Raw genomic sequence first — 26,644 nt, 5'->3', positions numbered from 1 at the left:
TTACATCATTGATGAAACAAATGATAACATTGAACATACATGGAATAACTAAATAAGAAATAATTGGTGGATACATGGTGAGCTTTGGAGTTCAAGCTAGGCTAGAGTTATATTTCCCGGAAATGGATTGAAATATAACTTTACATTGGTTTCATCACTGAAAGAAGGAAAAAAATTATGAAGGGAGTAAAAATGGAAAATATACAAGTTTTACCAAACAGGGAAATAATAACAATTTTTCAAACAATTTTCCATCAAAATTTTACCCTTCTTAATTTTCCTTTCCACCATAAATGAAATAATTATCAGAATAACACATACAAAGAAAACATTCTATCAGAATAAAATGCTTCTATATACTGGGAACACAAGTCTGTACATGGGAATTGCCAGGGTTCCCCAGGGTCATGAGGAGAGCAAATGATTACTTAGGGGATGATCAACTTGGGTTTAAGAAGAGGAGAGAAATGAATAAAATTATAGAAGTATTGGGGTCACTAATGGAGAAGAACATAGAAAGCAATCAGAACATATTTGTTGGTTTCATAGATTTTGAGAAGGCATTATATAAAGTGAACCAGATAGAACTAATGAATGCAATGCAAAAAATAGGAGTAGATTTGAGGGATAGGAGGCTAATTCACAACCTGTACAAATATCAGAATACACGTGCGAGTGGGGGATAGAGTTCGAATGGGCAGTGTTAGGAAGAGGAGTGAGACAAGTGAATCCATTGCATTCATGATTTTCAATATACATGGGGAGAAAATAGCAAAAGTGATATGGAAAAGCTACAGATACGAATGAAAATCAGAGAGAAATTCATAATCCACATTATCAATCTTTAGTTAGGCAGTACTCCCAGGGGTTGCAATCATTGTGGAGTACATTCAAGAATCATTCTGATAATTACATGATGAAAATCAGTGTAAACCAGGCAAAGGTTATGATTTTTTGAAATAAAAGGAAAACTAAGTTAAATGTTAAAATAGTAGTTCATATATTAGACCAGGGATACAAGTCTACCTTTCTCGGATGTAACTCATAGTAAAATTGTCAAAGTAATAGGGGAATAAGAAGAAGAAGCGTTGCATTAAGAAACCAATCTTTCACAAGATGGGCATTGATAGGGACAAGTTTGGTAAAGATTTCAAGAAAAGACTGATTAAAACTTTTATTTGGAGCTTAATTTTTTACAACATAGACCATGACCATTGAAGCAAGATGATAGATTGGAGGCTTTTGAAATATGGGTGCAGAGAAGGATGGAAAAAGTGAAATTAACAGAAAGAAAAACAAACGAGGAAGTGCTAGGCATGATAGGGGAAGAGAGGGGCTTGTTGGAAGATCTGATAAGGAGGCAGGATAAATGAATGGATTCATAGAATTTTGATTGGAATGAGATGAAGACTGTGATAGAGGGGAGAATGTTAGGCAAATAGGGAAGAGGAAGGAAAAGGATTGGCATGCTGGATGTAATGAACGGAGGAAAGAAGCATGAGGAATTAGGAAGGACTTACTGTATTATTATTATTATTAGGTAATCTACTGCTTAAGGTAGGTTTTTGGATGGACACAGCTACTAAATAAATATTTTGTGACTCCTAACAAAACACAAAATCCAGCATCCTACTCTATATCAGATCTTTCTTCATCTCTGAGTACTTTCTTCCTTCCTTCATCCCGTCCAACATCCCTATCCTGTTCCTTCCCTTTCCTCGTTTGCCTAACATTCTCCCCTCAATTACAGTCTTCAACATCCCGCTACCGGTCAATACCCCCTTCAGCCACTTTTCCTGCCTCCATACGATTGCTCCCAACAAACCCCTCTCTTCGCCCGCCATACCAAGAACTTCCTCATTTGTTTTCTTCTCTGTCCATTTCATCTTCTCCATTCTTCGCCGCACTCACATTTCAAACGCCTCCAGTCTACGTCTATCCTCCTGCTTCAATGACCACCTTTCCGCGCCGTACATAGTTACGCTCCAAATTAAAGTTTTTACGAGTCTTTTCTTAACATCCTTACTCAACGTCCCAGTCATCAACTCCCTCCTTCTTGTGAAGGCCTCTTTGCCTAGCGCAATTCTTCTCCTTACGTCCCTACTACTTTGACCTTGTTGGTCCAAAACACTACCGAGATACGTAAACTGTTCTACCTGCTCTAGTTTTTGCCCTCCTATTTTAATGTTTAGCTTAGCCTTTTTCTTTCTAGAAAATCGCATAACCTTTGTTTTATTAATATTGATTCTCATCCCATACCTGTCGCACTGAATTTCCAATTCACTCAGCAATGCTTGCAACCCCTTGGCTGACTGACAAAGTAAAGCTTGGTCATCAGCAAACCTAACTGATTTTACAAATTCCCCGCCCACTTTCATCCCTACCTCCAGTTCTTCCCATGCCTCCTTAATCATTTCCTCTGCATACAGGTTGAACAGCAACGGTGATAATGGGCAACCCTGCCTTACACCTCTTCCTAACACTGCCCATCCTGACTCCCCGTTTCCCACCCGCAACTGAGCAGTCTGAGACATGTACAGGTTGCGGATTAGCCTCCTTTCCCTCCAATCTGTTCCTATTTTCTGCATTATACTCATTAGTTTTTCCCAATTCACTCTATCAAACGCTTTTTCGAAATCTACGAAACAGGCAATTACCTCCTGGTAAACCAGTAGAATACCAAAAATAATATCAATTTGGTTTTTGGAGAACAAAATAGTATTATTTGTACCACAGCGCTGTGTTTGAAAGAATTTTATGATTTTCCGATCTTTGAATTGCTTAACAATAAATTTGCGGTGGAGCCTACCACCCCGTAATTTTTGTATTTTCTTCAAAGGTGATTTGGGTAATTTTTTTACATAGGCAATTAGGCTTTTCATACGATGTTGTGGACTGAGGACTCAATTTCTCTCATGAATAATCATATTACGGCAGCATAAATATTGTAACACGACACACACTCAAGCAAACAAGAAGCACTGCACATTAGTCACCATGCACAATAGAGAACTATTCTGCAAATAGAAAGGCAACATGAGTACAAAGCAACAGCGTAAATAATCGCGGTGCCCTGGCCGTTTTGCTGGGCTCGGAAAGACACCTGGTTGGCACTAGTTTTTTCGTACGTGACCTCAGTCCAAGAAGTGCCTAAAAATCAAATTACGGCAAAAATGACTAGCGGCGCCGAGCTTGTGGGCTCTAAATACATATGCAACTACAAATCGTTTCTGAAGTAATAAAACGGCGTCAAATGCTTCTGCCAAGGCCTGTAGAAGTGAAAGTGGACTTGTCCTATCGGGGACTGGGGTCTCCCAACAAACGCACTGGTTTAAGTCTAACCCAAATACAACATATCGTCAAGTAATAGTATAAATCAACTTTACAGCATTAGCTCTTCCATTCCCCCGTTCCCCGTTCCGGCTGAATCGATCCTGGGAACAAGCAAATTGACTGCCCATTATAACTCAATGGAATATGATCATTACGGGCCTGGGACAATCGAATTGACTACACACTATAGGTCTTGGCTCATGGAGAGTCGCTCATCAAGTTTTTACCATGCAAAAGATTATGGAAATTCGCGCATAATCCAATGGGGAATAAAATTTGGAAGACCCTATATTTTAAACCTATGCCTGCTTTAGAATACATTAACCTTCGGGTGTGTCCAAAAATCGCGTGAGGTGATACAGGGATAAATGGAATATGCCACGAAGCATTATCACCTAGTGGGAGAGCGGACTTCTGGTGAATTGTGGGTACTTTTGTAACCTTACTAATTAGAGATAGTCAACCATTCAGGCCTCACGGACAACTAATCTCCTACGTTTGAATACTGTGGACCACTAACGCGAAACTTTTAAATAGGTAGAGTAACCCATACCTTTATGCTGAAAAAAGTTCTACTTTATTAATATGACATGTCGACAAAAGTTAAATCATAATGAAATTTCTCCACCGTTTTTAATTGTAACAAACTTATTTGTGGGGTATTTTCTGCTGCTTGTTTGCAATTTCTCCGCGGACCATCAAAAACGTTCTTACATACCACCAAGTTGTCGACCGATGATCTGGATGATAGCTAGAGTTTCGTTTTTCCGTCTTTTACGAAGGCAGCGCTTGCCTCTCTCTTTGTTTTAGCATCACGCCTCATTATAGCCCGTTTGCGTAGAAAAGAAACTGCTTCGTACGTAAGTTTTAGCAGGCTCATCTCGGAGAGGGGTAAACCCCACTCGCGCTACCTTCCATTTCCCATGGGTCCATCTCATTAGAATTATTTACACGGTGCTGGCAGATTTTGCTACCGGTTATCGATTTTATTCAATTACTAGTATCTCTTGATAGTTTTAATGCCTCAACGACTGAGATCATTTGCATGTGTGATTTTCATAATCTCTTGTTTTTGCGAACTTTTGTAATGGTGTTGAAAATTAACGTGATATCCCCAGGAGTATACTGTGGCATAAAATAGATCATACGATTAATGCACGCCCCATAAGAAACTTAATGGAAACTTCGACTTTGCAGCTCATATATATTTTTCTAGGCAGATGCTTCCTGGAATTTTCGCACGAGTGTCAAAAGGGACTTGGTTACCTTGATTCCTCTTAGTGCGCCCATTCTTTCATTACACGCTTTGAATACATTATCAACGCCGTGAATTCGTTTTAAATCATTCATTCAAAATTTATATGATCCAAATAGATTTTGACAGGACAAAGGGTTGTATTGACCATGTAAATACTACTGCATTAGTAAAATATGCTTTTTACGATCGCTATTATTGATATCGAATTTTCAAATGCTATCGTAAAATGAATTTTCGATACATTTCTTTTCTATATTACCCTCGAATCTTCTCCAATAATTTTAAACATCAGAGAATAGAAAGTAAAGTTTCTAAATCAGACGGTATAATAAATTGACTTCCGATTCCTCGAGAGAAATATCATTCGGAATCCGAGCTTTCAGAATCAATACATTTTTTAGATACAGAAGTATTGACAAGAAGAACATAATAATATGATAGACACACGCTTTGGTTACTTAATAAATAATTAATTTGGTATTTAATTAGAAAAATCATACATATGGACGGAATGTGGCATTCTTAAAAACAATTCAGATTAATAAAGTACATAAAAATTCCTTCAGAAACGCGAAAGAGAATATTAGCCTCGAAAGATTTGTCAGATGAAACCATGTGGCGTATGAATCATGAATAAACCATGAATCAGAGACGTCGGCGAATGGAGACTATCGACATCAATGGATATGAAATTAAATTTAAGGATGATAAAAATTTCACGGATTTGCACACACGCTCTAATATCATACGCACAATGAAGGAACTGTGAATTTCTAAAAGTTGATTTTACGATTGTTTCCATTTTAGTTTACACGAAATAATTAAAATCAAGAACTAGCTTCTCGACAATATGTTTGCATCACAAATTTTATAGACTGATGTACAAAATTATTAGAGATGATGCTACGAACAAAGGGAACCGAGAAATGTCATCTCTTAAGAAGAAAGTCGAGGTGTTCGACCTCTACATATGCGTCTAATTATTATGAAAGGTATTTCTGATATCATTTGTGTACGAGACCTGGGCATCTGACAAAAATTCAATCGTAAAATATGAGAAATTCGACCCCCTTATCTCTCAGTGACGATACGGCACATAATGGTGCAAGATTGCTCATGTAATAGGAATGCAAGGACTGCTAGTTGATAGTGACTTCCATCGGCCAAATAATTAAGAATATTAGTAACAGCATAATAATTCTGAAAACTAATTATTGCCCCAAAAATTACTCCTGCGATGACAAATTCGAAATGGTCAAATTCAATCTGATAAAACTATGACCTGCCGCACGATTGTCACCCGTCAAAGGAGGGGAAATCGTGCCCACAAACCCAGAAACGCCGCCTACGAGAAAAGTACGGGAGTTCGATCTCATCGTTTCACTGGGCTTGCCCTCAGGCCAAAGAGGAAATCTGTATGAATAATTGATGATTCAAGCCAGCTCGTTTCCCACTGTTCCTTTCCACTCTTTGAAGTTTTAGTTCAGTCGCACACCATAACTTTTGCAAATCATGATAGGCACAAGAGAATTCTTCCTTTTGATGTTTGACGTGAAAGTTTAGCGGATCATTTTAGTTGAAATGATACATTCAGAAAGAATTACGAATGTAACATGTTGGAATTCTTACACCAGTAATTGAAGAAACTTTATAAAAAAAAGGCTCTTACAAAGTTACTCATCCAGATGTAGGCACTAGATAGATTTCCGCCATTGAAATCGGACAAGTCTGAGAAAAACAGAAAAGAAGCTTCTGCACTAAAGTTAACGTAGTGCAATTTTCCATAAACCAGGAGATTCCTTCTCAAATCGATAACACTTGCCTTCTAAGGACAAACACTTCAAAAACATAGAAAAGCGGGAAAATAAAGTTCCTTGCTTGTCATGCGATTTCATTGCTGCTTTACGCTAAGGCTGTTGCAACTGCAAAAACTTGGCAGAGAAAATCGAATTATGGTTATGAGGAGACTTTTATTTTCATTAGAATATAAGCCCTATATTTTATTTAGAGATCATCATGACTCAGCCATCTCAGTATTTTGAATAATAAAAATTGCCCCTTTTAAATTAATATTTTTCATGAAAATACTAGAGTAGAACACTTTCATTTAAATCCATCACAATTAGATTTCACGTGCAATAAAATGCGTAATAGATATGATATTAAACAAAATGCGACTAGTATTACATCGGAATCATAAGTATCCCACAGGGTGGAATTCTAATGTAGTAATGAGATCTCGCACATCATTTCATGAAAATATAGAAAAGTCAAAAGTATGAGGAAAATTTTATATGTTTAGTGCATAAAATTTGAACAAATAAAAAACGTTTACGCAATTTTCTGTGCATCACAGATAAATCAAATTCTACCAGAAAAAAATAATAATTAGCCTGTAGCTAAAATTATCGACTAGTATTCCATCATTTCCAAAACTTATTTGCAGTATTTCAGGAAAAATCGACTTCTACTTCTTCTTCTTCTGTATTTTGAGCCAAATTTCTCATTGCATATGTGAGCTCCTTAATTTATTGGTCACGTATAGGTGTCATCCTTAAATTGCATAAGGTCAGCTTCGACTTTTTTAACCTCTCCCCGTTGATTTGAAATATATATATATATATATATATATATATATATATATATATATATATATATATATATATATATATATATATATATGAAAAGATACTTCCTCTTTCGAAATTTTAAAAACTTAGATATGGAGTGTAATTTTGTACGGCATGGTAGATGTAGATTAGTGTGAAACTTTTGAGTTATAAGGTTGGAGGAGGACAAAAGAATTAAAATGGATGGAAAGGAAAACAAAAGAAGAGATACTAAACACGGCAGTAAAGGAGAGAGGGTAGTTGGGTTAAATCCAAACGAGGTGAGAAAAAAGGATGCACATTTGATTGGTGATGAAGCATTGAAAACTGTGATGTAAATCTGCTATCAGCGATATGCAATCTTCAACGACCAAGTTTTCGAACCGCTCAAAATTACACTTTCAAAAGTTTTCTAATCTCCGTATCTAAGTTTACAGTAACCTTTTCTTCACACATTTACGGTCTTTGTCATCAAATCCATTCTCTTCGCAAAAGCTTCTTTGCCCAACGCAATTATTGTCTTTAAGTTTCTACCACGTGTACTTTGACTATACTGTCATAAAAAAACTTCCGAGATAGGCAAACCGCTCCACCTTCCCTATCTTTTCCACTCTAATCTGAACGTTTTAAATTAGCCTTCTTCTTTCTCTAACACCTCATTACCTTTGTTTTGCCAACAGTAATTCTAATCCCATACCTATCAGAAGGATAATTATAATGCACTCAAAAATAATTGTAACCCCTTTGCATGCCTGGTTAACTAAAACCTGGCTAACGGTATATCTAACCGATTTCTATGTATTCCCCACTAACTGCATTCCCACCTCGAGCGCTTTCCATCCCTCGTTAACCGTTTAAAGCACAGGTGAGATGAACAGTCCTGTCCTACCTTTATACAGTTCCTGTAATTTTCAATTACAACTACGCCTTGGTTAACACATATTCACTAATTTGAATCATTATAACAAACAAATAATAGTAAAGCGATATTATGAAGTGTGCATTAGTATAATTAATTTAATATATACCATTTCTATATTATTTTGGATATTGTGGCTTTGGCAATAAGAGAATAATAATACTCATCAGGATCATAGAATACGATCGCATAAATAATACGATTACAGGGTTTCGGTTGATGGGTTTTCAATGGGCGATGAGATGAGTGCACCAAGCGTAACCTGAACAGGTATCGAAGTAGTATAGCTAAAATAGTTTCTCAAGAATATTTTCGAGGAAATATCACCTTTGGGAAAGCCATACCCTTGTGAAGTTTAGCGCATTAATAAGTGGACACATGTTCTATATTGTCCAGATAAGTAATTAGAAAATCTGGATCCGTATTCAAGTGAAAATACTTTTACGACATTTTTACAACAGTATTCCAATTATTTGAAAGTAAGTACCTATTTTTCATAGATTGGTCACACTGAATTCAAACCAGGAGTTCAATCTCTCCACTAATAACACACCGGTGGGTAAGACTAATAGCATGTAACATAAAGGCACAATTTAGCTTGATCATTCGCAGTACACATATATAGATTATTACTAAGTTTTTGTTAGCATGGAAACTGCGCTCAAAATATTAACTTATCGTGAAAATGGGTAGTTTGTGTAGAACCTATTTAATTTTTTAATCAAACTATTTTATGATTATGTATAAAACAAAAGATCACGGTAGTTCTTTGAAATCCCTAGTTTAATCCAGTTTTTGTCCATTTAGGGGCCGACATGATTAGATTTCTCTTAATAACCTTTAGAAATGTTCAGAAGCATTTAATAAACACTGTTGATTGGATATGAACTTCATTTTTCCTTTTAAATGGCCCCAATTAGTATTATTGGCTCTCCAGCAGATTCTCCATCCATTATGACTTCAAAGAGATGTCGATGAAAGGCAACGAGTGGATGTTAGAGCTCAAAATCCTCTCTTCGGTGAGAATTTCAGAAATTTATTATTAAAAACTAAAACCTCGCCATTGGAAATTAGTTCTGAGATACATTTGTCCTATATTCATGCAAAAACATATTTATCCAATAAGAGTAAACAGCAAAAAAGGCATACTTCAAAGAATTAAGGTGAACAGAAATTAACTGCGCGGAAGTTTCGAGGGATATGCTCATTGACTCCAATACAACAAACTAATTGCATTTCAAAGTGCAGCTTCCTTTTGTTTACAATTTCTAAACCTTTTTATCTAGCGAAATACCAGTTTCATAAATCGAAATAAATCATTTGATAAACCTTGGGAAGAATGAACATTTATCTCATCGTGTTAATTTTTATTTTTTCGTAACTACTAATGCTGCTGTAAAACTGCTACTCTTCGAAGACTACAATTTTTATGACAAAAATAGCGTCATTCTTTATAAGATGGTAGTATAATTGGTCCAATTACCCTCTTTCGGCTCATTATCTTTATTCCTGGCAATCATTACTACTAATACTAATTGTAAACCACCACTAAAGTGCAAGATGCTACCATTAATTATTAACATCCGTTTTGATTGTTCTCCAGTTGATTCATTGATTAAGAAAGAGGAGAGGGAGATACGGAATGTTGAAGTATGTGGAAAATACACTTACTACTCGTCAGTGAGAATCATTTTCAGCAAACTACATCTCGAACGGCAGAATGCAATAATTGTACTTTGTATAAAGGAACATACGCTATAAAGAGAATGTAAGAGTTATTTAGCGATTATTTTTTAGTAAAACGCGGAAAGTGGTGAATATAGGCTGATTTAAGGTAACGGAGACATGAGGTGAAATTGGACAAAATATGGAATTAGCTATGCAGTTTTATGCCTGTTCGGAGAAGCGCTGATCATATGCTTGCACCTAAACAAGTTCGTGCAAAATACATGAGGTGCTAAAGATGGAAAATAGTGGATTTTTTCATTTGAAGATAGTTTATGACAAGTAGAGGAAATTCTGGCATGATTAGGGAGAATAGATTTCGGCAAGGGATGGCTTGGGAAGACGAAACGCCAAGGGCCAAAGATTGATAGCACTCTGTAACGAGAAAAACATGGCAGTGGTAAACACCCTCTTCGAGCAACGTTGACGGAGAAGATACTCATGGGAGATGTCAGGAGACCGGGTAACATACGATGATTAACTACATCCTCTAAGTAGAAGCTGCATTGAAATACTGATGAAATACAGATGATGATGATTCCTCTTATATTATTAGCTACAAGTCATTGCCAATAGTTATAATCTGCATCTGTATCCAGATTGAAAATTAAATTTAAAATACTTCGCCTTTCCACATAAACCACTTTTATTACGACCTAGGTTTCGTTATGGAATAACATCATCAGATTTCAATGCAACAATTTCAGAGTGTAAAAATCATTCGCCTTGACTGGGATTCGAACCCAGATCCCTCAATATCCGGTCGAGTGCTTTAGCCACTTAAGCTACCGAGGCGTACCGGGACGCATCGGTAGCTTAAGTGGCTAAAGCACTCGACCGAATATTGAGGGATCTGGGTTCGAATCCCAGTCAAGGCGAATGATTTTTACACTCTGAAATTGTTGCATTGAAATGCACATTAGCGGATGACTCCGTTAAAAGTTACTGTTGCGGCATCTCCCGCAGTTTCTTTGGAATCATCAGATTTGTTATACCATAACGAAACCTAGGTCGTAATAAAAGTGGTTTATGAGGAAAGGCAAAGTATTTTAAATTTAATTTTCAATATGAAGAATTTCCACCAAGTGACGCCAGAAACTGTTTCATTTATCCGCATCCAGTTTCGGAAAGGTGGACAAACTGATCGCTGCCACCATACATGTCTGCAAAATATAGTGTTTATCTTGCTACATTTTTCAACAGTTGCTAATAATTAATTATGAACGTGATTGCATTTTTATTAGGTGACAGAGAACACTTCTTTTGCTACACTTAATTTTTTTTATTTGTAATGCCCTGTTCCTAAGCCATTCTCCCCTCTTTACTACCGCGTCTCCTTTCACGGAGTCTAATCTCCCATCATTATCAACTACCTATTTCTTTCCTCCAAGTTCCAAGTTCATTTCTCCAGTTGAAAACCTATCTTATCTCTCTTAACTTCCTCCTTGTGACTACTTGTCGGCTTTTATATCTGAATTATATCTAAATTTGTTTATTTTTCTGCATATGTTCAAGAAAGTAAAGAATTTGATCATTGGTTTGGTTCCCGAAGGAACTTCCAAACTACATCTATAAATAAAAGGCCATCTTCAAAGATCTAGTGGAATTCCCCAGAATTTCACAACGGTCACGAAAAACGTGATATGTACTCCGAGAATATAGGTTAAAACTCAACAAAAATAAATCTAAAATCTTAGTATGCGGAAGAGAGAAACTGACAGCAGGTTCTGTATTAAGAGTAGATAAACTGGTATTAATTGGAATCTTTCATAAATAAGAAAAACATAGCAATTCTACTATTTAAATCAATTGACGACTATGGTTTCGCGACTGTGATGCATCACCACCTCATGATGCCACACAGTGGCAAAACCATGTCCGTCAATAAATGCTGATTGTGGTGGCATTGCTGTGTTTCTCTTATCTATACAATGGAGAATTTCCACGGAGAAACGGCGAAGTAGCGTCATATGGAATTTTTCACTTACACGGATAGATTTATACAGGGGATGGAATAAAGGTTCGGATATTTAGGACGGGGATAGCTCGACCATAGAAAGCGTTTACTACTGTGCTCGAAGAGAATAAGTTTATAAGACAAGAAGCAACATAATTCTGCAATAACAATTACATAATTATGTTGCTTTTAACTAATTGTATAAGAGCAATGATAATTGAGGTGGTTTCCCTTTGCCTTCCTCAATAGTGTTTTTAACGTAACACCATCACTCAATGACCACCCCACTGGGGTCAGACGCCTTTGCTGCCTCCTCACTGAGGAACATAATCTGCGTGGACTACCTTTCGTCTGGCTCCTAACCTTCGACCTCATTATTGACTAATTGTTAATTGAGAAAATTGTTCAAATTCGTTAAGGTAATAGAAATATGAAAACTATTACTAGTCTCGTAAAAATATAAGAAATTACGCATTTAGTAAAATCAATGCATGCAAAAACATGGTTTTCATTCCTCCTAAAATAACTTTTGTAGTGGGTGATAGTAATTTGAGAACCTTACCTTTATCGGCTGAACTTCCTTTATTATACAAATGGCTTCCATGACCAGACCAACCCCCGCAGGCGGTCTCTTCAATGCTCTAACTTCTGTGATGTCATTTTTATTTAGAGACTTCAAGCTCGATTCCGCGGCTTCCAGAAGAGGGAGCGCTTCATCTAGAAGCAGGAAAAAAGAAAAACGGAGTTAAAATTAATCATTTCTTGACATAACTTAAGAAGAGAAATTCCTATTACCCCCAGACTAGTAATGGTATATGTTTGTATGCAATGCGTGTGTGTACAAATATATACATACATACATACATACATATATATATATATATATATATATATATATATATATATATATATTGATGATGTAGAATCACTCATGAGAGTAATATAATATTTGGAAGGCACAATTGAACACAAAAATAAAATAGATAACACGTAAAAGGAGACTCACATTTCAGAAAGCTTAAAATTTAGGCCTTCTCTGAGACCTTCTTCAGATCAGATAGGAATTTATAGAATATAAAACATAAACACAGTAGTCAAAACGAAGGTCAGTTGGGTAGGTGACCTTAGAGTTCACCCAGCACTAAGCCCTATACGCCGTGTGAAATTCACGCATCTGGGTAGAGTGGCCAGTTCCTCTTCTCCTGTGCCGGTTATGGTTTCCCAGGAAGATCTGATCTATATATATATATATATATATATATATATATATATATATATATATATATATATATAGACATATATATGACGGTCGCGGATGTGTGCGTGCGTAAATGCGTGTGTGTGTATACTATATGTAGTTACTCAGAAAATGCAGAAGAGCAGTGATGCATTTTAAAGCAGAACGAGAGAAAATGAATAAACATAAAAACACATTAAAAAGGCTCTGACGCGGGGGTGCCCTTAACGTTTCGGCGATCATCAGGCGGATAGAAGCGATGCCTATAACGGATTACTCTCTATATAGGGTCAAGGAGCGAGAAAGGAACAGAGGTGGAGCGGGGAGAAAAGGGTTTAAAGGGGGGAGGGCTGAGATTGAGATGGGATGAGAGTGGAGGGAGTAGGGCATCGGGATATTAGTGGATAAACAAAGGGATTGATAGATGAATGAGAAGGCCCGAGGGGAAGGGGAGCGAACGATTGGAGGGGTAGGTGTAGGGAAGTAGCGTGATCGGAGGGTGTGGAGGTTGGGGAGGTAGTATCAATCGATCACAGTAACACCAGGGACGAGGAAGGATTGCTTTAACCATATGTAAGTCGTTACTCAAGAAAAATATTAGAGATGACATATCTTGCGACAAAAGGAAAGAGATTCCTTATGATTACAAGATATCTAGGGCGAAAAGAAGAAGTAATTTCGGGAAGCGTTTAGCGAATTATCAGAAAATTTGAAAAGAATCCGAGAGCATTTTCATATCATACAAGGGCGGTTCAATAAGTACCCGTTTAAGAAATGAAGAAACCATTATTTCAAAAACATTTTTTTATTTTTCAACATAGTCCTCTTTTAGAAAGATACACTTCTCCCAACGTTCCGGCCATTTTTTTAACCCCTCCAAAAAAATAGGATTTGTCGAACTCTCCTGCTGAAATTATGCCTACTAGCTTCAAAATTGAAACGGACTACGACATGGATGAGAGCATAGCTTGTAAAAGTAAACAGCGGGCCCAACTACCCCCGATTTTAGGCACTAAAAATGCATTTATCACATTAATATTCTGACTTATTGAGGAAATGATTAGATACATTTAAAACGCCCTAAAGGTTGCTTGCAGCTTACTAAAAAATACTCAAACAAAAGGAGAATGATTTTAGAAGTTTAAAATTTTTGCCCTTTAATAGTGGGTGCAATGTGGACGGAATTGTGTGATTGATTGTTTTGTGCGTGAATGTCTATATCTAAGAAGGTTATCGTAGAAGAAGAAAAGGAGACCGAAAAGGTGCCTTGAGAGATGTCTTTAGTTTGTATATAAAAATTGCTGTAGAAAGTGAGGACTTTTTTTCGGTGCGAGTTCTGCTAGTTGAACGAAGAGATCGATTGAAGGACTTTGTGGTGTGTAGCGTTTGGAGAGGAAATGCATTTGAAATACATCATTGATTAGGGAGTAATTCGAGGATTTTTGGTAGGATTTCGCACGTACGTCCCAGGGCAAGTTTAAGGCGTCGGTAATCATATTTAACGGGCTCACTTTAGGAGTTTCACAAAGGTCTCACTTCCGCGCGTCCACCTGAACCTCCTCCCAAGCGACACCTGACTTGCCCACTCTTTTCAATCTGCTCCCTCCACCGCCAGACCTTCCGGTCTTCCCAAAGCACTATTTCCGGGGACGGATGACTGCTGATTCTACTTCCCCTTATCATGAAGTGGTCAACCTTTCCTCGAATTAATTACATGATAAAGAACTATCACTCCTCAGTCTCGGGTTACCTTTTCTCCCACTCAGAAAGTCATTTCCGTAATTTTAATCACAGAAACCTTAAAACTTCAGTGGCAACCCATGCTGGATCGGATTCTGGAAATACCACCAAAATTACTCGCATTTCTCCCCATCAATGATGCAATTACAAAACTTCTTCCTCCCCTATACGAATTGACGCCACTTTTATCCAAAAACCTCGTTGAAATATTCATTTACCTCTTTTTAAGCAAAATATCTACGAAGAGGTTTCTGCAAATGCCCTCTGCAAATTGCGATCCCGTAACAACTTCGTAATTGCGATGGCAAAGAAAGACTCCACCTTCACCGTACTCAACAAATACTTATAGATTTCTGAAGTATTGGGCCAACTTAACGACCTATCCTCCAACGCTCCCCTTCCGCATGACCCTAACCTATAATCCTATTCCGACATCCTCTCCTACTTAAGTACGGATGGACCGAGTGAAGGACTCGCGCCCACTAAGTTTTTGTCATTATTTCCCTTCGCAATCCCACGGCTACTCTCTCTTAGCCATTACCTTAAATTCATAAGGCCAGCAACCCAGGTCGCCAGATTTTCTTCAGCATCAATTCCCTCCCAGAATGGGCCCCGAATCCGTAGACCATCACCGCCAACCTATAGTCACGTCCTCTCTTCCTTTATTAAAGATTCATACCACTTTCTCAACTTGCTACATTCAAACAAAACTCCTTCTCAAACAAAAATAAGAATGGCTACTTCAGGCCCTATTTTCCTTTAAACATCAATACATCAAAATTAAGGCCTTGGATTCTTAAGACTTCATATCCAAACGCCACGCGCCAAAATTTTTCAATCGACTTCTTCGTTAAACTAGCAGAACTCGTCCTGACAAAAAACGCCTTCATTAGAACAACACTTTTAATTTACAGACTAAAGGCACCGCTAAGGGCGCTGGCATGACCCCGGCTAACACCAAGCAATATATGAGCCACCTTGAACAAAAATTACTACATAACTAAACCCTCCAACCTCTCCGCCGAGCCCATTATATAGATAATATCTTCCTCATTTGGCTTCAAGGATACGATTCTATATCTTTTTCATTTCTTTCTTGAACTCATCTTTCTTGGTTTCCTTTACTCCTTCTAAATACGTCAGATTCCACCATAACCTTCTTAGACATAGACATTCACATACAGGACAATCAATTCCACTCTATATTTTATATACCAGCGCATTGCATGAATTCCCAACACAAAGGGGATAGCCATAAAAACTTTCGAATAAAAAAATTATTCCCGTCTCCTCCATCTACACTCCAAGATGAAAAACCATCTGCAGTGGACACTTCAACGTTACCATCGCGGACTTTCCTGCCACAAACAACAGCCGTAATTTTATTAAATAAAAATGCCCCCTTTTTTAATATTCGAGGGTCCCCTTTACCCCTGTTCACAAAATGCTCATAGTTTAAAACACCCAAAAACTTGAGTAATATCCTCATATCGACAAGGCTCGAATCCTCCGGATTGCAGAAGGTGAGAAAATTACCTAAAGACCTTTTCCCCACCCTAAAGGACAACCCCCTTTCATCAAACCTCGCTCCCAAATGTCACACAATCTCCTACAGGCGACTCACCACTTTTCACAATATCCTACGCCCTAACCGTCCTTCACACAGCCCCCATCCCCATAGTTATTGGGTCTTATCCCTGTGTTCGGCTACGATATTAAACATGCCTTCTCGCCGCTCCCTTTTCATATTCACCAGACCTAACAATCACACCCTACTTTGAATTTCACCATACGTTAAGACCACTTCGCAAATTGCCTCACTACAATGTGATCAGCGTCCCTCATTTTACTAAGGTGAAACTTAAATCTCCTCTTCTATCCAAATTTACGGCCACACAGCATCTACCTTGCAGTTTCCGGTCCCAAAACATGACCGCATCAACGAAATTTCAATGAACAATTGTTTTTCTATTTATATTATCCACGTCTCCCCTCCCACGGACTCCCACGGACTCCCAGGACACAACTAAAAAAACAGGGATTCATCAATCATTTGGTTATTAATGTCATTTCATTCACTAGGACTCAACAATGCCCTTGACTGGATCCTTAATTTATTTAAATAGTTACTCATATCTAAAATAAATCTATCTCGAGCTCGCTTTATTGTAATCCGACTCCTCCTTCATCCTCCGCTCACCGCTCTCTCCTAAATCCTACTTACCCGTCCAAAAATGTAATTTTTACGATTGATTAATAAGAATGGTCAGGGGCGAGAATATGTTTAAACCCCAAAAATATAACTCTCTGAAACATAATTTATTTAAGGTACACCACTTGAAGTTTCTCAAAGGGGTTCGTTCAAAAGATATTTGCTGTCGTATTGATCGCACCTTCGAACGTGCAATTGTTCATTCGTATTGTAATACGGACCTACAGAGTACGCCAAGTGGAGTGCGTTTCAACTCACACTGCAAGAGCTTTGAAGTTCCGCGGCAACTGACTGCCGGTCCAATCCTGCACCTTCGTTTGAAGCGCACTCAACTGATTTGGATTTCGAGTTGCAGCGCGTGGCGCGATTGATTCCAAGGTGTGCGCTCGATTCAGGCCCTTTTCGCTAGAGCGTCGACGCGAGAATTGAATGCAACTGGACATAGCCAGCCCATATGACACTGATCAAGAAGGGTATAGAACATCTGCTCCGTGGCATCAAAGCAAACAAAGTACCTGGTCCGGAAGAAATACCTTCTAGAACAATAAAGGAATTACCTGAAGACATTGCCCCGTTTTTATAAATTATATTTATAAAATCGATAGAAGGAAGCTCAGTACCTCGTGACTGTAAGCTAGCCCATATAACTCCCATCTATAAATGCGGTGATAGGGATTAACCAACCAATTACCGACCCATTCCTTTAACATCGGTCTCTTCTAAAATATTAGAACACATTATTGTCAGTAACATTAAGAGATTTCTTGATACTAGAAAAATACTACGCCTAACAACCAGCAAGGATTTAGGAAGAGCAGATCTTGAGGAACACAATTAGGTATTTTCATTCGAGATATACTTAAATCGGGAGAAAACAACAAACAAGTCGATGAAGCATTCCGAGATTACAGGAAAGCCTTTGATAAAGTCCCACACAGTAAGTTATTACACGTGCTTAAATGCTATGGTGTTAATGAGAAAATTATAATTGGATTAGAGACTTCTCGTCAAATCGAAAACTGATAGTAGTCATCAATGGGTTGTGCTCAGAAGATATAGATGTAATTTCGGGCGTCATCCAGAAAAATGTTATAGTGCCGCTTCTATTCTTAATATAATTTAATCACTTAAACTCACACGTTAGTTATAATTTGAAATTATTTGCTGAAGACACGGTGGTATACAGGGAAATAAGGAGCCAATTATATCGCGAGCTACTCTCTAGAGACTCAGACACAATCTTGGTATAATACGGAGATTGGAATGGTGCGGTGGCTAACGCACAAGCTTCCCACCGTGAGGGCCCGGGTTTCGAATACCGGTGGCGGCAGATTTTTATTCGTGGTATCCAGATCCCTACTTGAGGTGCTTTGTGGAGAGCACTTTGAGTGAGTACGCTGCCCATCGGGTGGGACGTGAAGCTGCGTACCCCTTTTGTTAAGAAAAGGCTAATGCCGACGCCGGGTTTTCCCTCCATCCTTCCTTTCCCATCTATCCTTAATGGCGCAAATTACCTTAGCTGTCGGTCGCCTCCCCTAAAACTACGACTCGGACTATCAGTGCAAGGAATGGGGATTGATGTTTAATATACATAAATGCGCAGTTTTGAAATTTTGAAACAAAGGAAGTGTAAAAAGATTTCAAATATCCACAATTCATCCCTCTATATGACTCAGACTGTTAACATCCGTGTAGCGGATGGAGAATCAGGATGGGCAATGTCAGGAAGAGGAGTCAATTAAGAGGGCGTCCATTATTACCCGTGACTTGTTTAACTTATGAAATCACTCCTGGTAAAAGGTGAAAGAGAGGAAGAACAAGAAATACTTGGAAGAATAAAAAAGCACAATAAATAAGAGAAACTCACAAGAAGATGACTGTCTAGATAGAGACTAATGGCACATAGGAATGACTGTGGAATTACAGCGGTAATTGCCTTACAAGGGCATTAAAAATAAGTAAAATTTAAACACATGATTAAGAATTTATCAAAATTTGTTATTATTTATTTATTTTGCAGGCAGATTTGATGCTGTTATTTCACCGATATTCTGTGTCTTTTTCTCTACAGCTTCTGTCGATTCCGCTTTTCACGGATACTGCGAGATGACAGCGGAAGCCTTGCCTCTTCCACTGCCAGGTAAGATACACGCCTGGGCTGAGTACTCCAGTTGCCCGGATTCATTTTCTTAAATGTTTACATCATTAATTCGTAGGGAAAAGTAATTGAAGTGGTTTTCCTTTCGGCTTTACCTTCCTCAATAATTTTTTTAACGTGATTCGATCATTGAAAAGGTTGCCCATCTGATGTAAGTTGCCTTGGCAGTCGCCTCACTGAGGATCAAACGCTGCGCGGACTACCTCTCATCTGGCTCCTACCCTTCGACCTAAGTGGAATGGGCGACCATGTCAGGAGCGATTACCATTATTATCGCCAGCACAGCTCTAGGGGTAATCAGAACGCACAAGCCTTTCCAATACGTCAAGGTTGTTTTCCATGGAGAGGGTCTTACAGTATAATTTCCATAAAAAGTGTCATATGCAAATGTCTCATACAGCGTATTTTTTATCTTGAAAATGGTTGATTTTTGTACAAGGTCTTGTATTTGGTCATGTTTTCCTGAAATGTTCTCATATTCAAAGCTAGTGCTAATATATCTACGAAGGAGACGAATTATAGACTATATCCTTACAAAAATACTATATATGCATTACACGTGTTGAAAAATGTTGTATTATGTTGTAAAGAAGTTTCTAATAACAAAGTGGGATTTTGTCAAAGACACAACTTGAATTGCTAAGTCTAGCGGTCGCCATGTGGGAAAATTTTTCTTACCTTTAGGCATCAATTATATAGTTTATTAAATGTCATAGCCATATTTGTAGCCACATTAGCACTTTAGCTAGAGAAAATTTGGTGGCTCTCTAAAAGCGTCAAAATCAGCGAGAAATTAAAAATTAATTTCGATAGATACAAATACAGCGCTACATAAACATGCTGGTTCTGGAAAACAAAAATGGTGCATCATCAACCATTGAATGCTTTCACGCGGAATGTTTGAGCTTGGTACTTCCCAACGCTCAATAGCTTGTGACAGCTTTTATTACACAAATCGAAGTATAAAATTTTTGAATCCCTTAGATAATATGCAAAAGCATGGGAAAATTAATTAAGTATCACTGAAAGAGAATTATCCTTTTGATCACGGTTTAAGTTAATAAGAATCTCTGTCTTCTACAATTAGCTAAAAGTACTGGAATTCATTTAGCAAAAAGTATGCGTATTTCATTGGGATTTTGAATCCGAGAAAACAATCATTTAATTCACAAACAGGCGTAAAAAGTACATAAAATCTTATTCATTAATACTTAATTAGTGTGTCACATTTTTTAATCCTGAAAAATGGAACGGTGGGGGAAGTGACATATAGTATATTTACTTTGTATACCCCTGAAGAAAAAATATCCTATTGGGCTATATTATTTATATGTATTGTATAAGGTTATAAGAACCTTTTTTAGAGTATACAATAAGATATAACTAAAGACTCTGTTTAGAATACGTCGAGAGAAAGTTTTAACTGATTCCATTCTCAATAAAATGATGACACTTGAAGAGAGTGGGTTAGACAGCCCAAAAAGTTGGATATCCATTGGAGGGATCGCAGGTATTGAAGAAGGTTTCCCATCTTACCTAAATCCCTCTGGGCGTCCGCGGCCATTGCTTCCGTCTCCGCCTTTACCAACTTGGCTGCCTCCTCCTCTATCTCTACTTCCTCCCTCGTTTCCTCGACGATGACCTGGCGAGAGACAGCAAAAAAAAGGTCAGTCCAGCATATTCGCTCATTGCTTTTTTTTATCTCTCTCCCCTAAAAAATTATGGGCGTCTTCATGCGGTTTAATGGGACACGTTGGAGTTATTGCGAAGGAGAAAAGGGAAGCACAAGCGATCGTCAAATTTAACGGCTCGGAAGCCTACGGGTGTTATTAAAGACGGAGTTCGGGGGATCATTAATGAACTTTAGAGAGTATCTCCTTGGGCAAAGGCGAAAATCCTCGGCCGATATTATTGCATTGCGTGGGATGAAAACATCTTTCTGGTCTGCGAATTCGGACTTGTCTCGTCCTTAACTATTGGATTAGATGTCATGTCTGACACTTGGCTGGAGGGAAAAAGTACAATTTCCATTAAAATCGCACTCAGAAGGCAGAGCGGTGGGGTGAAGCATGTGGTTACCTGGACATATTTACTTGTACATGAGGAAAATTTGGTTCAGGAAAATAACTGCAAATGCGCGACAGTATCAAGGACACCTTAAGATTATATTACACTGTATTAATGCTCACCGCTGACTTTCTTCCTTAGTTCACGTACCTGTATTTCTGAGATGAAATCAACCATTGAAGAAATATAAATAAGCCTACTTTTCGTTTAAGAAAGAAATTTATTTTTATATTTAGTAATAATATCTCAGAACTCAGTTCACCTAATGAGTACCTGTGACAAGGATACAACAAAGGAAAAGGAAATAAAGAAAAATTGAACTGCTATTGAAGAGCACTTGACTGGTGAAAACAAGAGAGCTAAATGGTCAATATAAAAAAATAATTCTACTGCACAGTATGAAGGGAAGCAGAATTAAGGCATTATCACGTACGGGTATAACGTTAAAGATTAATTTTTGTTAATTATCAATTTTTTCCCAATGCTTTACATGATCCATGAGTATTGGTTAGCAAACCCCATCGCATATGAGTTTGGACTAAGATGAATCGGATCTCATATTTAAATAACATAAAATGATAATATATATATATATATATATATGTATATATATATATGCATATATACATATATATATATATACATATATATGCATACATGTTTTGAAATTTAATAACTAATAGGCATCAGAGATGAACTGCCCTTAACATAGGTTTTACGATACTAAGATATTCGATGAAGGTCATGAATGTAGTCCTTAGCCAAAAATGAATTTTAATCATCTCAAATGTGGAGTTGATACATAGATTTCATAAATAATAATTTCCATTTGCAAACTGCCTACTTGCTTTACTGCCTATTGCCAACAACTTCACTTGCCGCAGCGTAATTTTGGGATGAAAATGAATATGCAAAATTAAACGGCGAGAGAAGTGTATGAAACAGACGGGCGGACCGAATTGAACGCATCAAAAAGTTAATGCAAAAGGTGATTTAAGGTTTTACACATATTAAAGGTAGGTTTGGGACGACTCTTTTCTTTAACTTATCCCCAGAACTTCCTCTTCATTTCCCTACATTATTCTTCCTTCATTATTGACACCTTCATGATGTCTAATTAGCCTACTCTCTTCCTTCCTCTATCACGCTTACCAAACATTCTCCCTTGCATTACAGCCTCAACATCCTCAATACCTTTCAATATTTATTTCATCGATCCATTTTTCTGTCCCCTTCAGACATTTCCTAGCAGCATAATCTCTTCCCAGCTATTTATAACATCGCCATTGGTCTTCCTCTCTGTACAAATTATTTTTCCAATTTCTCTCGATATCCGGATCCCCGAAACCTCTACCTGAAATTTGCACCAATCTGCTTGCCTCTAAAACCAGGTTTCAGAATCATAGAGCTTTACACTCTATATTTGAAGTCTTTACTAATCTTTTCCTCATATCTTTTCATGACGCATATTCAATCGAATCTTTACTTGTTAATTGTTCACCAATACTATTATTCTCCTGGTGTTCTAACTACTATGGATATACTCTCCTGCACAAAACATTGCAAAAATATGAGAACTGATTTAACTGCTCTAATTTAGCCTCTCCCACTTCAACTCACTGTAGATTTCCTTCTCCTCGAGAATCTCATTGTTTTCCTTTTCTTGCGGTCAATAGTCACCTCATACTGCTCGTGTTGTCCCTGTAAGCACTGACCATTAAATGAAATCATTTGGTGGTCTGATTAACTATTGCTTGACTATATACAAACCCGACTTAATCACCCCTCTGCCAAAATTTAAATCCCTACTGAAACCCTTCTATCCTAGCCTTAACGTTTTCTCAATTAAAAAGTTCCGGCGATAGCTGTCAACCCTGTCTCACTCCTAAATATAATACTTCCCATCCCGATTCTTTGCCTGCTAGCCTTATCTGTACTGTATGATTCATATAGGGTCTCTAATAAGCCACATATTCCTCAAACTTCCATCAACTTTGTGCATGTATTCGGTAGAACACCTTTAATAATTATAAGAAGCACACGATTACATCCTGTACACTGTATGATTCCTTTTACTAATGTGCACATCAATTCAATGACATCAGGAGACGCCCAACTGATATTAATCTCGGAAGTCGTTTGCATTATCACAAAACACTTCTATTGATGATTCTCAGGATTAACTTTGCTACATGTAAAATTAAATCAGTTCTATGGTCCTAATAAATTCCAGCTTGGTTTTTATCGGGGTAAGGAAATGAATTACTGCAATATGCTAGGATAAGATTTATCACATGTAGTTCTCTCTCTCTCATATGGAGAATGAAAATTATCTCGGAAAGGTAGGGGAAGAGAGATGGCAGCTGGGAGACATTTGAAGACAGGGCAAGTGGATACAGGAGATAATGAGAGACAAAGGGATACTGAAAGCGCTAATGGAAGAGAGAATACTAGGAAAGTGAGGTACAGCGAGGAGAAAGAATAGGCATTTGAATGAAATTAAGGGAGGTAGAAAATATTAAGGAGATTTTGTTTAATACTAGTACAAGCTCAAGTAACAGGTTATAAGGTCTGTCCCAAAAATAAGTAGAATAAATCAGGGTAAAAAATGTATAGCAGATCAAAGCGAAATTTGCTAAAATTCTTCTAAAGAGCAACCTTATTTATCTATACACCAATGCCAGTGCCTCCATCAGTTGCGGTGTTTCCTCTAAGGCTTCAAAAGGACCCTCGTTCAGGCACCTCGTCATGGCCTCTTTAACATTATCCATTGGTCCAAAATAGTACTCAAATGGGTTATACATCGGTCGCACTCAAACACCCATGTCTCGTCACCAGTAACCACCTATTCTAAAAATTCGGGTCACTTTCACTGTAGGCTAAGAGGTCCAAGGCAAGATTGTCACAAAAGCAGTCTTCTGACAGCACCTTGCGGATCATCCTGGTACATTTTTCTCATGGCTAAGTCTCCTGTAAGAATGCAATACACTGAAGTTTTCTGAATATTGCACTCTTCTGCTAATATCCTGACACTTGGGGGACAATCAGAATTGAGCATGTTTCTCACTTTTTGCACATTTCCATCAAATTGTGTGGGGTGATGGATGTCCTGGGCGTTCCTCATCGTCAACCTCCTCGTTAACCTCCCAGAACATCCTGTACAAGCAGAAAACCATCACTTGGGGCGCTTCTCCATAAGCATCCATAATCATGGCCATGGTTTCCGAACCCAATTTTCCAAGCTTAATCCACACTTTCATCGCATATCATTGCTCCATGGAAAGTGAATTCGCGACGCGACCGTCGAGCAGGGGTTCAGTCTAACAGCACTCCGCACAATGTAAATGTCCACAGCTAGCTGACGTGGATCGCGTTGCTTTCCCGAGATCTCCCATTACCGTTCCCACCACAAGTTACCCCACTTCAGACATTGGTGGCAAAAAATCATTCTCTTTTTTTTTGGGTCAGACCCTGTATATCAGTGCCAGGGTCCATCTAAAACTTAGCCAAATCCAGTCCAGGTTACTTTTACTGATATACAGTAAAAATCAACAAACAACTTATTTCTTGAGGAATCCCTCTGATAACTGAATAACTTAAGGGATTTATTGCGCTTGAAGCATTGTATTTTTTGCATATTGCATAGCGCTAGGGGATTTTATATGATTTATTAATTAACTAGAATTTTAAAAACCTTTGAGAAAAGTTAATATAAAAATATTTTAGTTGGAAAAGTTTGCCCTGAAAAAGTGGTTCAAAGAATTATCTTCGAGCAGACGATATTTCAATTACGGAGATGTGAGATCTGAGGAGAAAAAAAATGGAAAAACATAAAGGCACACATATTTGAGCCTTTGAAGTCAATTATTTGGCAGGGCAGAGCAAAACGAGGTACGTGTACATGATTTCTCATTAAGGCAACAGCACACAAAAATATCTATATTTCTCAGTGCGATTCAATTTAATGTTCTTTAGAATTAAATTGGGACCGTACAGAGAATTTCTTTTTATTCAATATTTTCAAATACAATTTTATGTAAACGGCTGTACAAAAACGTCAGCTTTATTTATAAACTTAATACTTAAATATAAACTTAATGCTTAAATATAAACTTAATAATTAAATATAAACTTATTACTAAATTGGCTATTTATCTTTGCATAGGGAATTATTTATTTGAATGCGATCGTTTTACTTTGAAAAATTATTCGAATTTAATTTAACAATGGAGGAAAAGAGAGTTTTCATCAACTTTGAGAGAATATTTTACATTGCAGATTCTTTGCTGATTGCAGTGACATTCCTAATACCTGGGGGTTATTTAGACTGGATCCTATACAAATAACTAGCTGTAAGCCTTAATTCAATCTAATGAGGTACAAAACTGCACATACGAGGTCTGTTCAAAAAGTATCGCGAATTTTGAACTTTCGCGGGTTACGTACATTTGATTATCGATTTTTTTGTGGCTTTATGTTGGAACTTATGTCTCAATCTTATGCCGAAAAGTTCGGTCATTTTGAATATTCGGTTAACTGTTGACAGCTGTTTTTCTAAGACGTGTTTTGGCTTGACTTCGATTTTTGCCTGTTCCAAGAAGTGGATCAACGAATCTGTATCAAATTTTGTGTGATAAACGAAATTAAGCGTGTGGGCGCATTCCAAATGTTGAATGTGGCATATGGAGAAGCTACCTTGGACCGAAGCAACGTTTATCGGTGGTACAAAAGGTTCTTAGAGGGCCGAGAAGATGTGTACAACGAAGAGCGTGCCGGACGCCCGAGCACGTCAGCAACAGACGAAAACATTAATGAAGTGAAGAAAATATAGTAGAATTGGTTAATCGTCGAATCACCGTTAGAGAAGATGCTGAGGACCTTAACGTATCGATTGGCTCGTGCCATTTGATTTTTACCAGTGATTTAGGCATGACACGGGTCGCCGAGAAATTCGTTCCAAAATTTCTCAATTTCGACCAAAAACAGCAGCGCATTAAAATTGCTAATTACTCTGTCCGCGACGACCGAAATTTTCTCCAGAGGGTCATAATTGGTGACAAATCATGGGTTTATGGCTATGACGTGGAAACCCCAAACTCCCATTCATCCAAATGGAAGCCGCAGCACGAGCGAAAGACCGAAAAAAAGCGCGCCAAGTTCGGTCGAATGTGAAAGTTTTCCTTACAGTTTTCTTCGATTGCAGGGCCGTGGTGCATCATGAGTTCTTTCCACATGGTTGAACGGTATATAAGGAATATTACCTGCAAGTTATGTGCAATTTGCGCGAAGCAATCCGCCACAAACGACTGGGTTTGTGGAAGAACAAAAATTTGCTTTTGCACCATGACAACGCTCCTGCTCACACATCGTTACTTGTGCGCGAATTTTTGGCCAAAAACAAAACACTAATGATGCCGCAGCCACCGCAT

At 37.8% G+C, this 26,644-nt stretch overlaps 1 protein-coding gene across 1 annotated transcript in view; it reads right to left on the bottom strand.

Annotated features, from left to right (window-relative positions):
• Positions 1–26,644, bottom strand: part of LOC139697949 (dynein axonemal heavy chain 1-like) — a 500,497-nt gene that overhangs the window by 51,893 nt on the left and 421,960 nt on the right. Inside the window, exons 51-52 of the mRNA XM_071596807.1 lie at positions 20,685–20,790; positions 12,364–12,518 (exon numbers count right to left, since the gene is read on the bottom strand). Coding sequence (XP_071452908.1) covers positions 12,364–12,518; positions 20,685–20,790 — 261 coding nt within the window. The remainder of the gene's footprint in view (positions 1–12,363; positions 12,519–20,684; positions 20,791–26,644) is intronic.

The sequence above is a fragment of the Hetaerina americana genome, unplaced genomic scaffold (assembly GCF_022747635.1).
Source record: "Hetaerina americana unplaced genomic scaffold, ioHetAmer1.1.p SCAF_8, whole genome shotgun sequence".
In the NCBI taxonomy this organism is placed as follows: domain Eukaryota; kingdom Metazoa; phylum Arthropoda; class Insecta; order Odonata; family Calopterygidae; genus Hetaerina; species Hetaerina americana.
The sequence above is the reverse complement of the archived record's forward strand: the minus strand, read 5'-3'. Positions and strand labels throughout refer to the sequence as shown.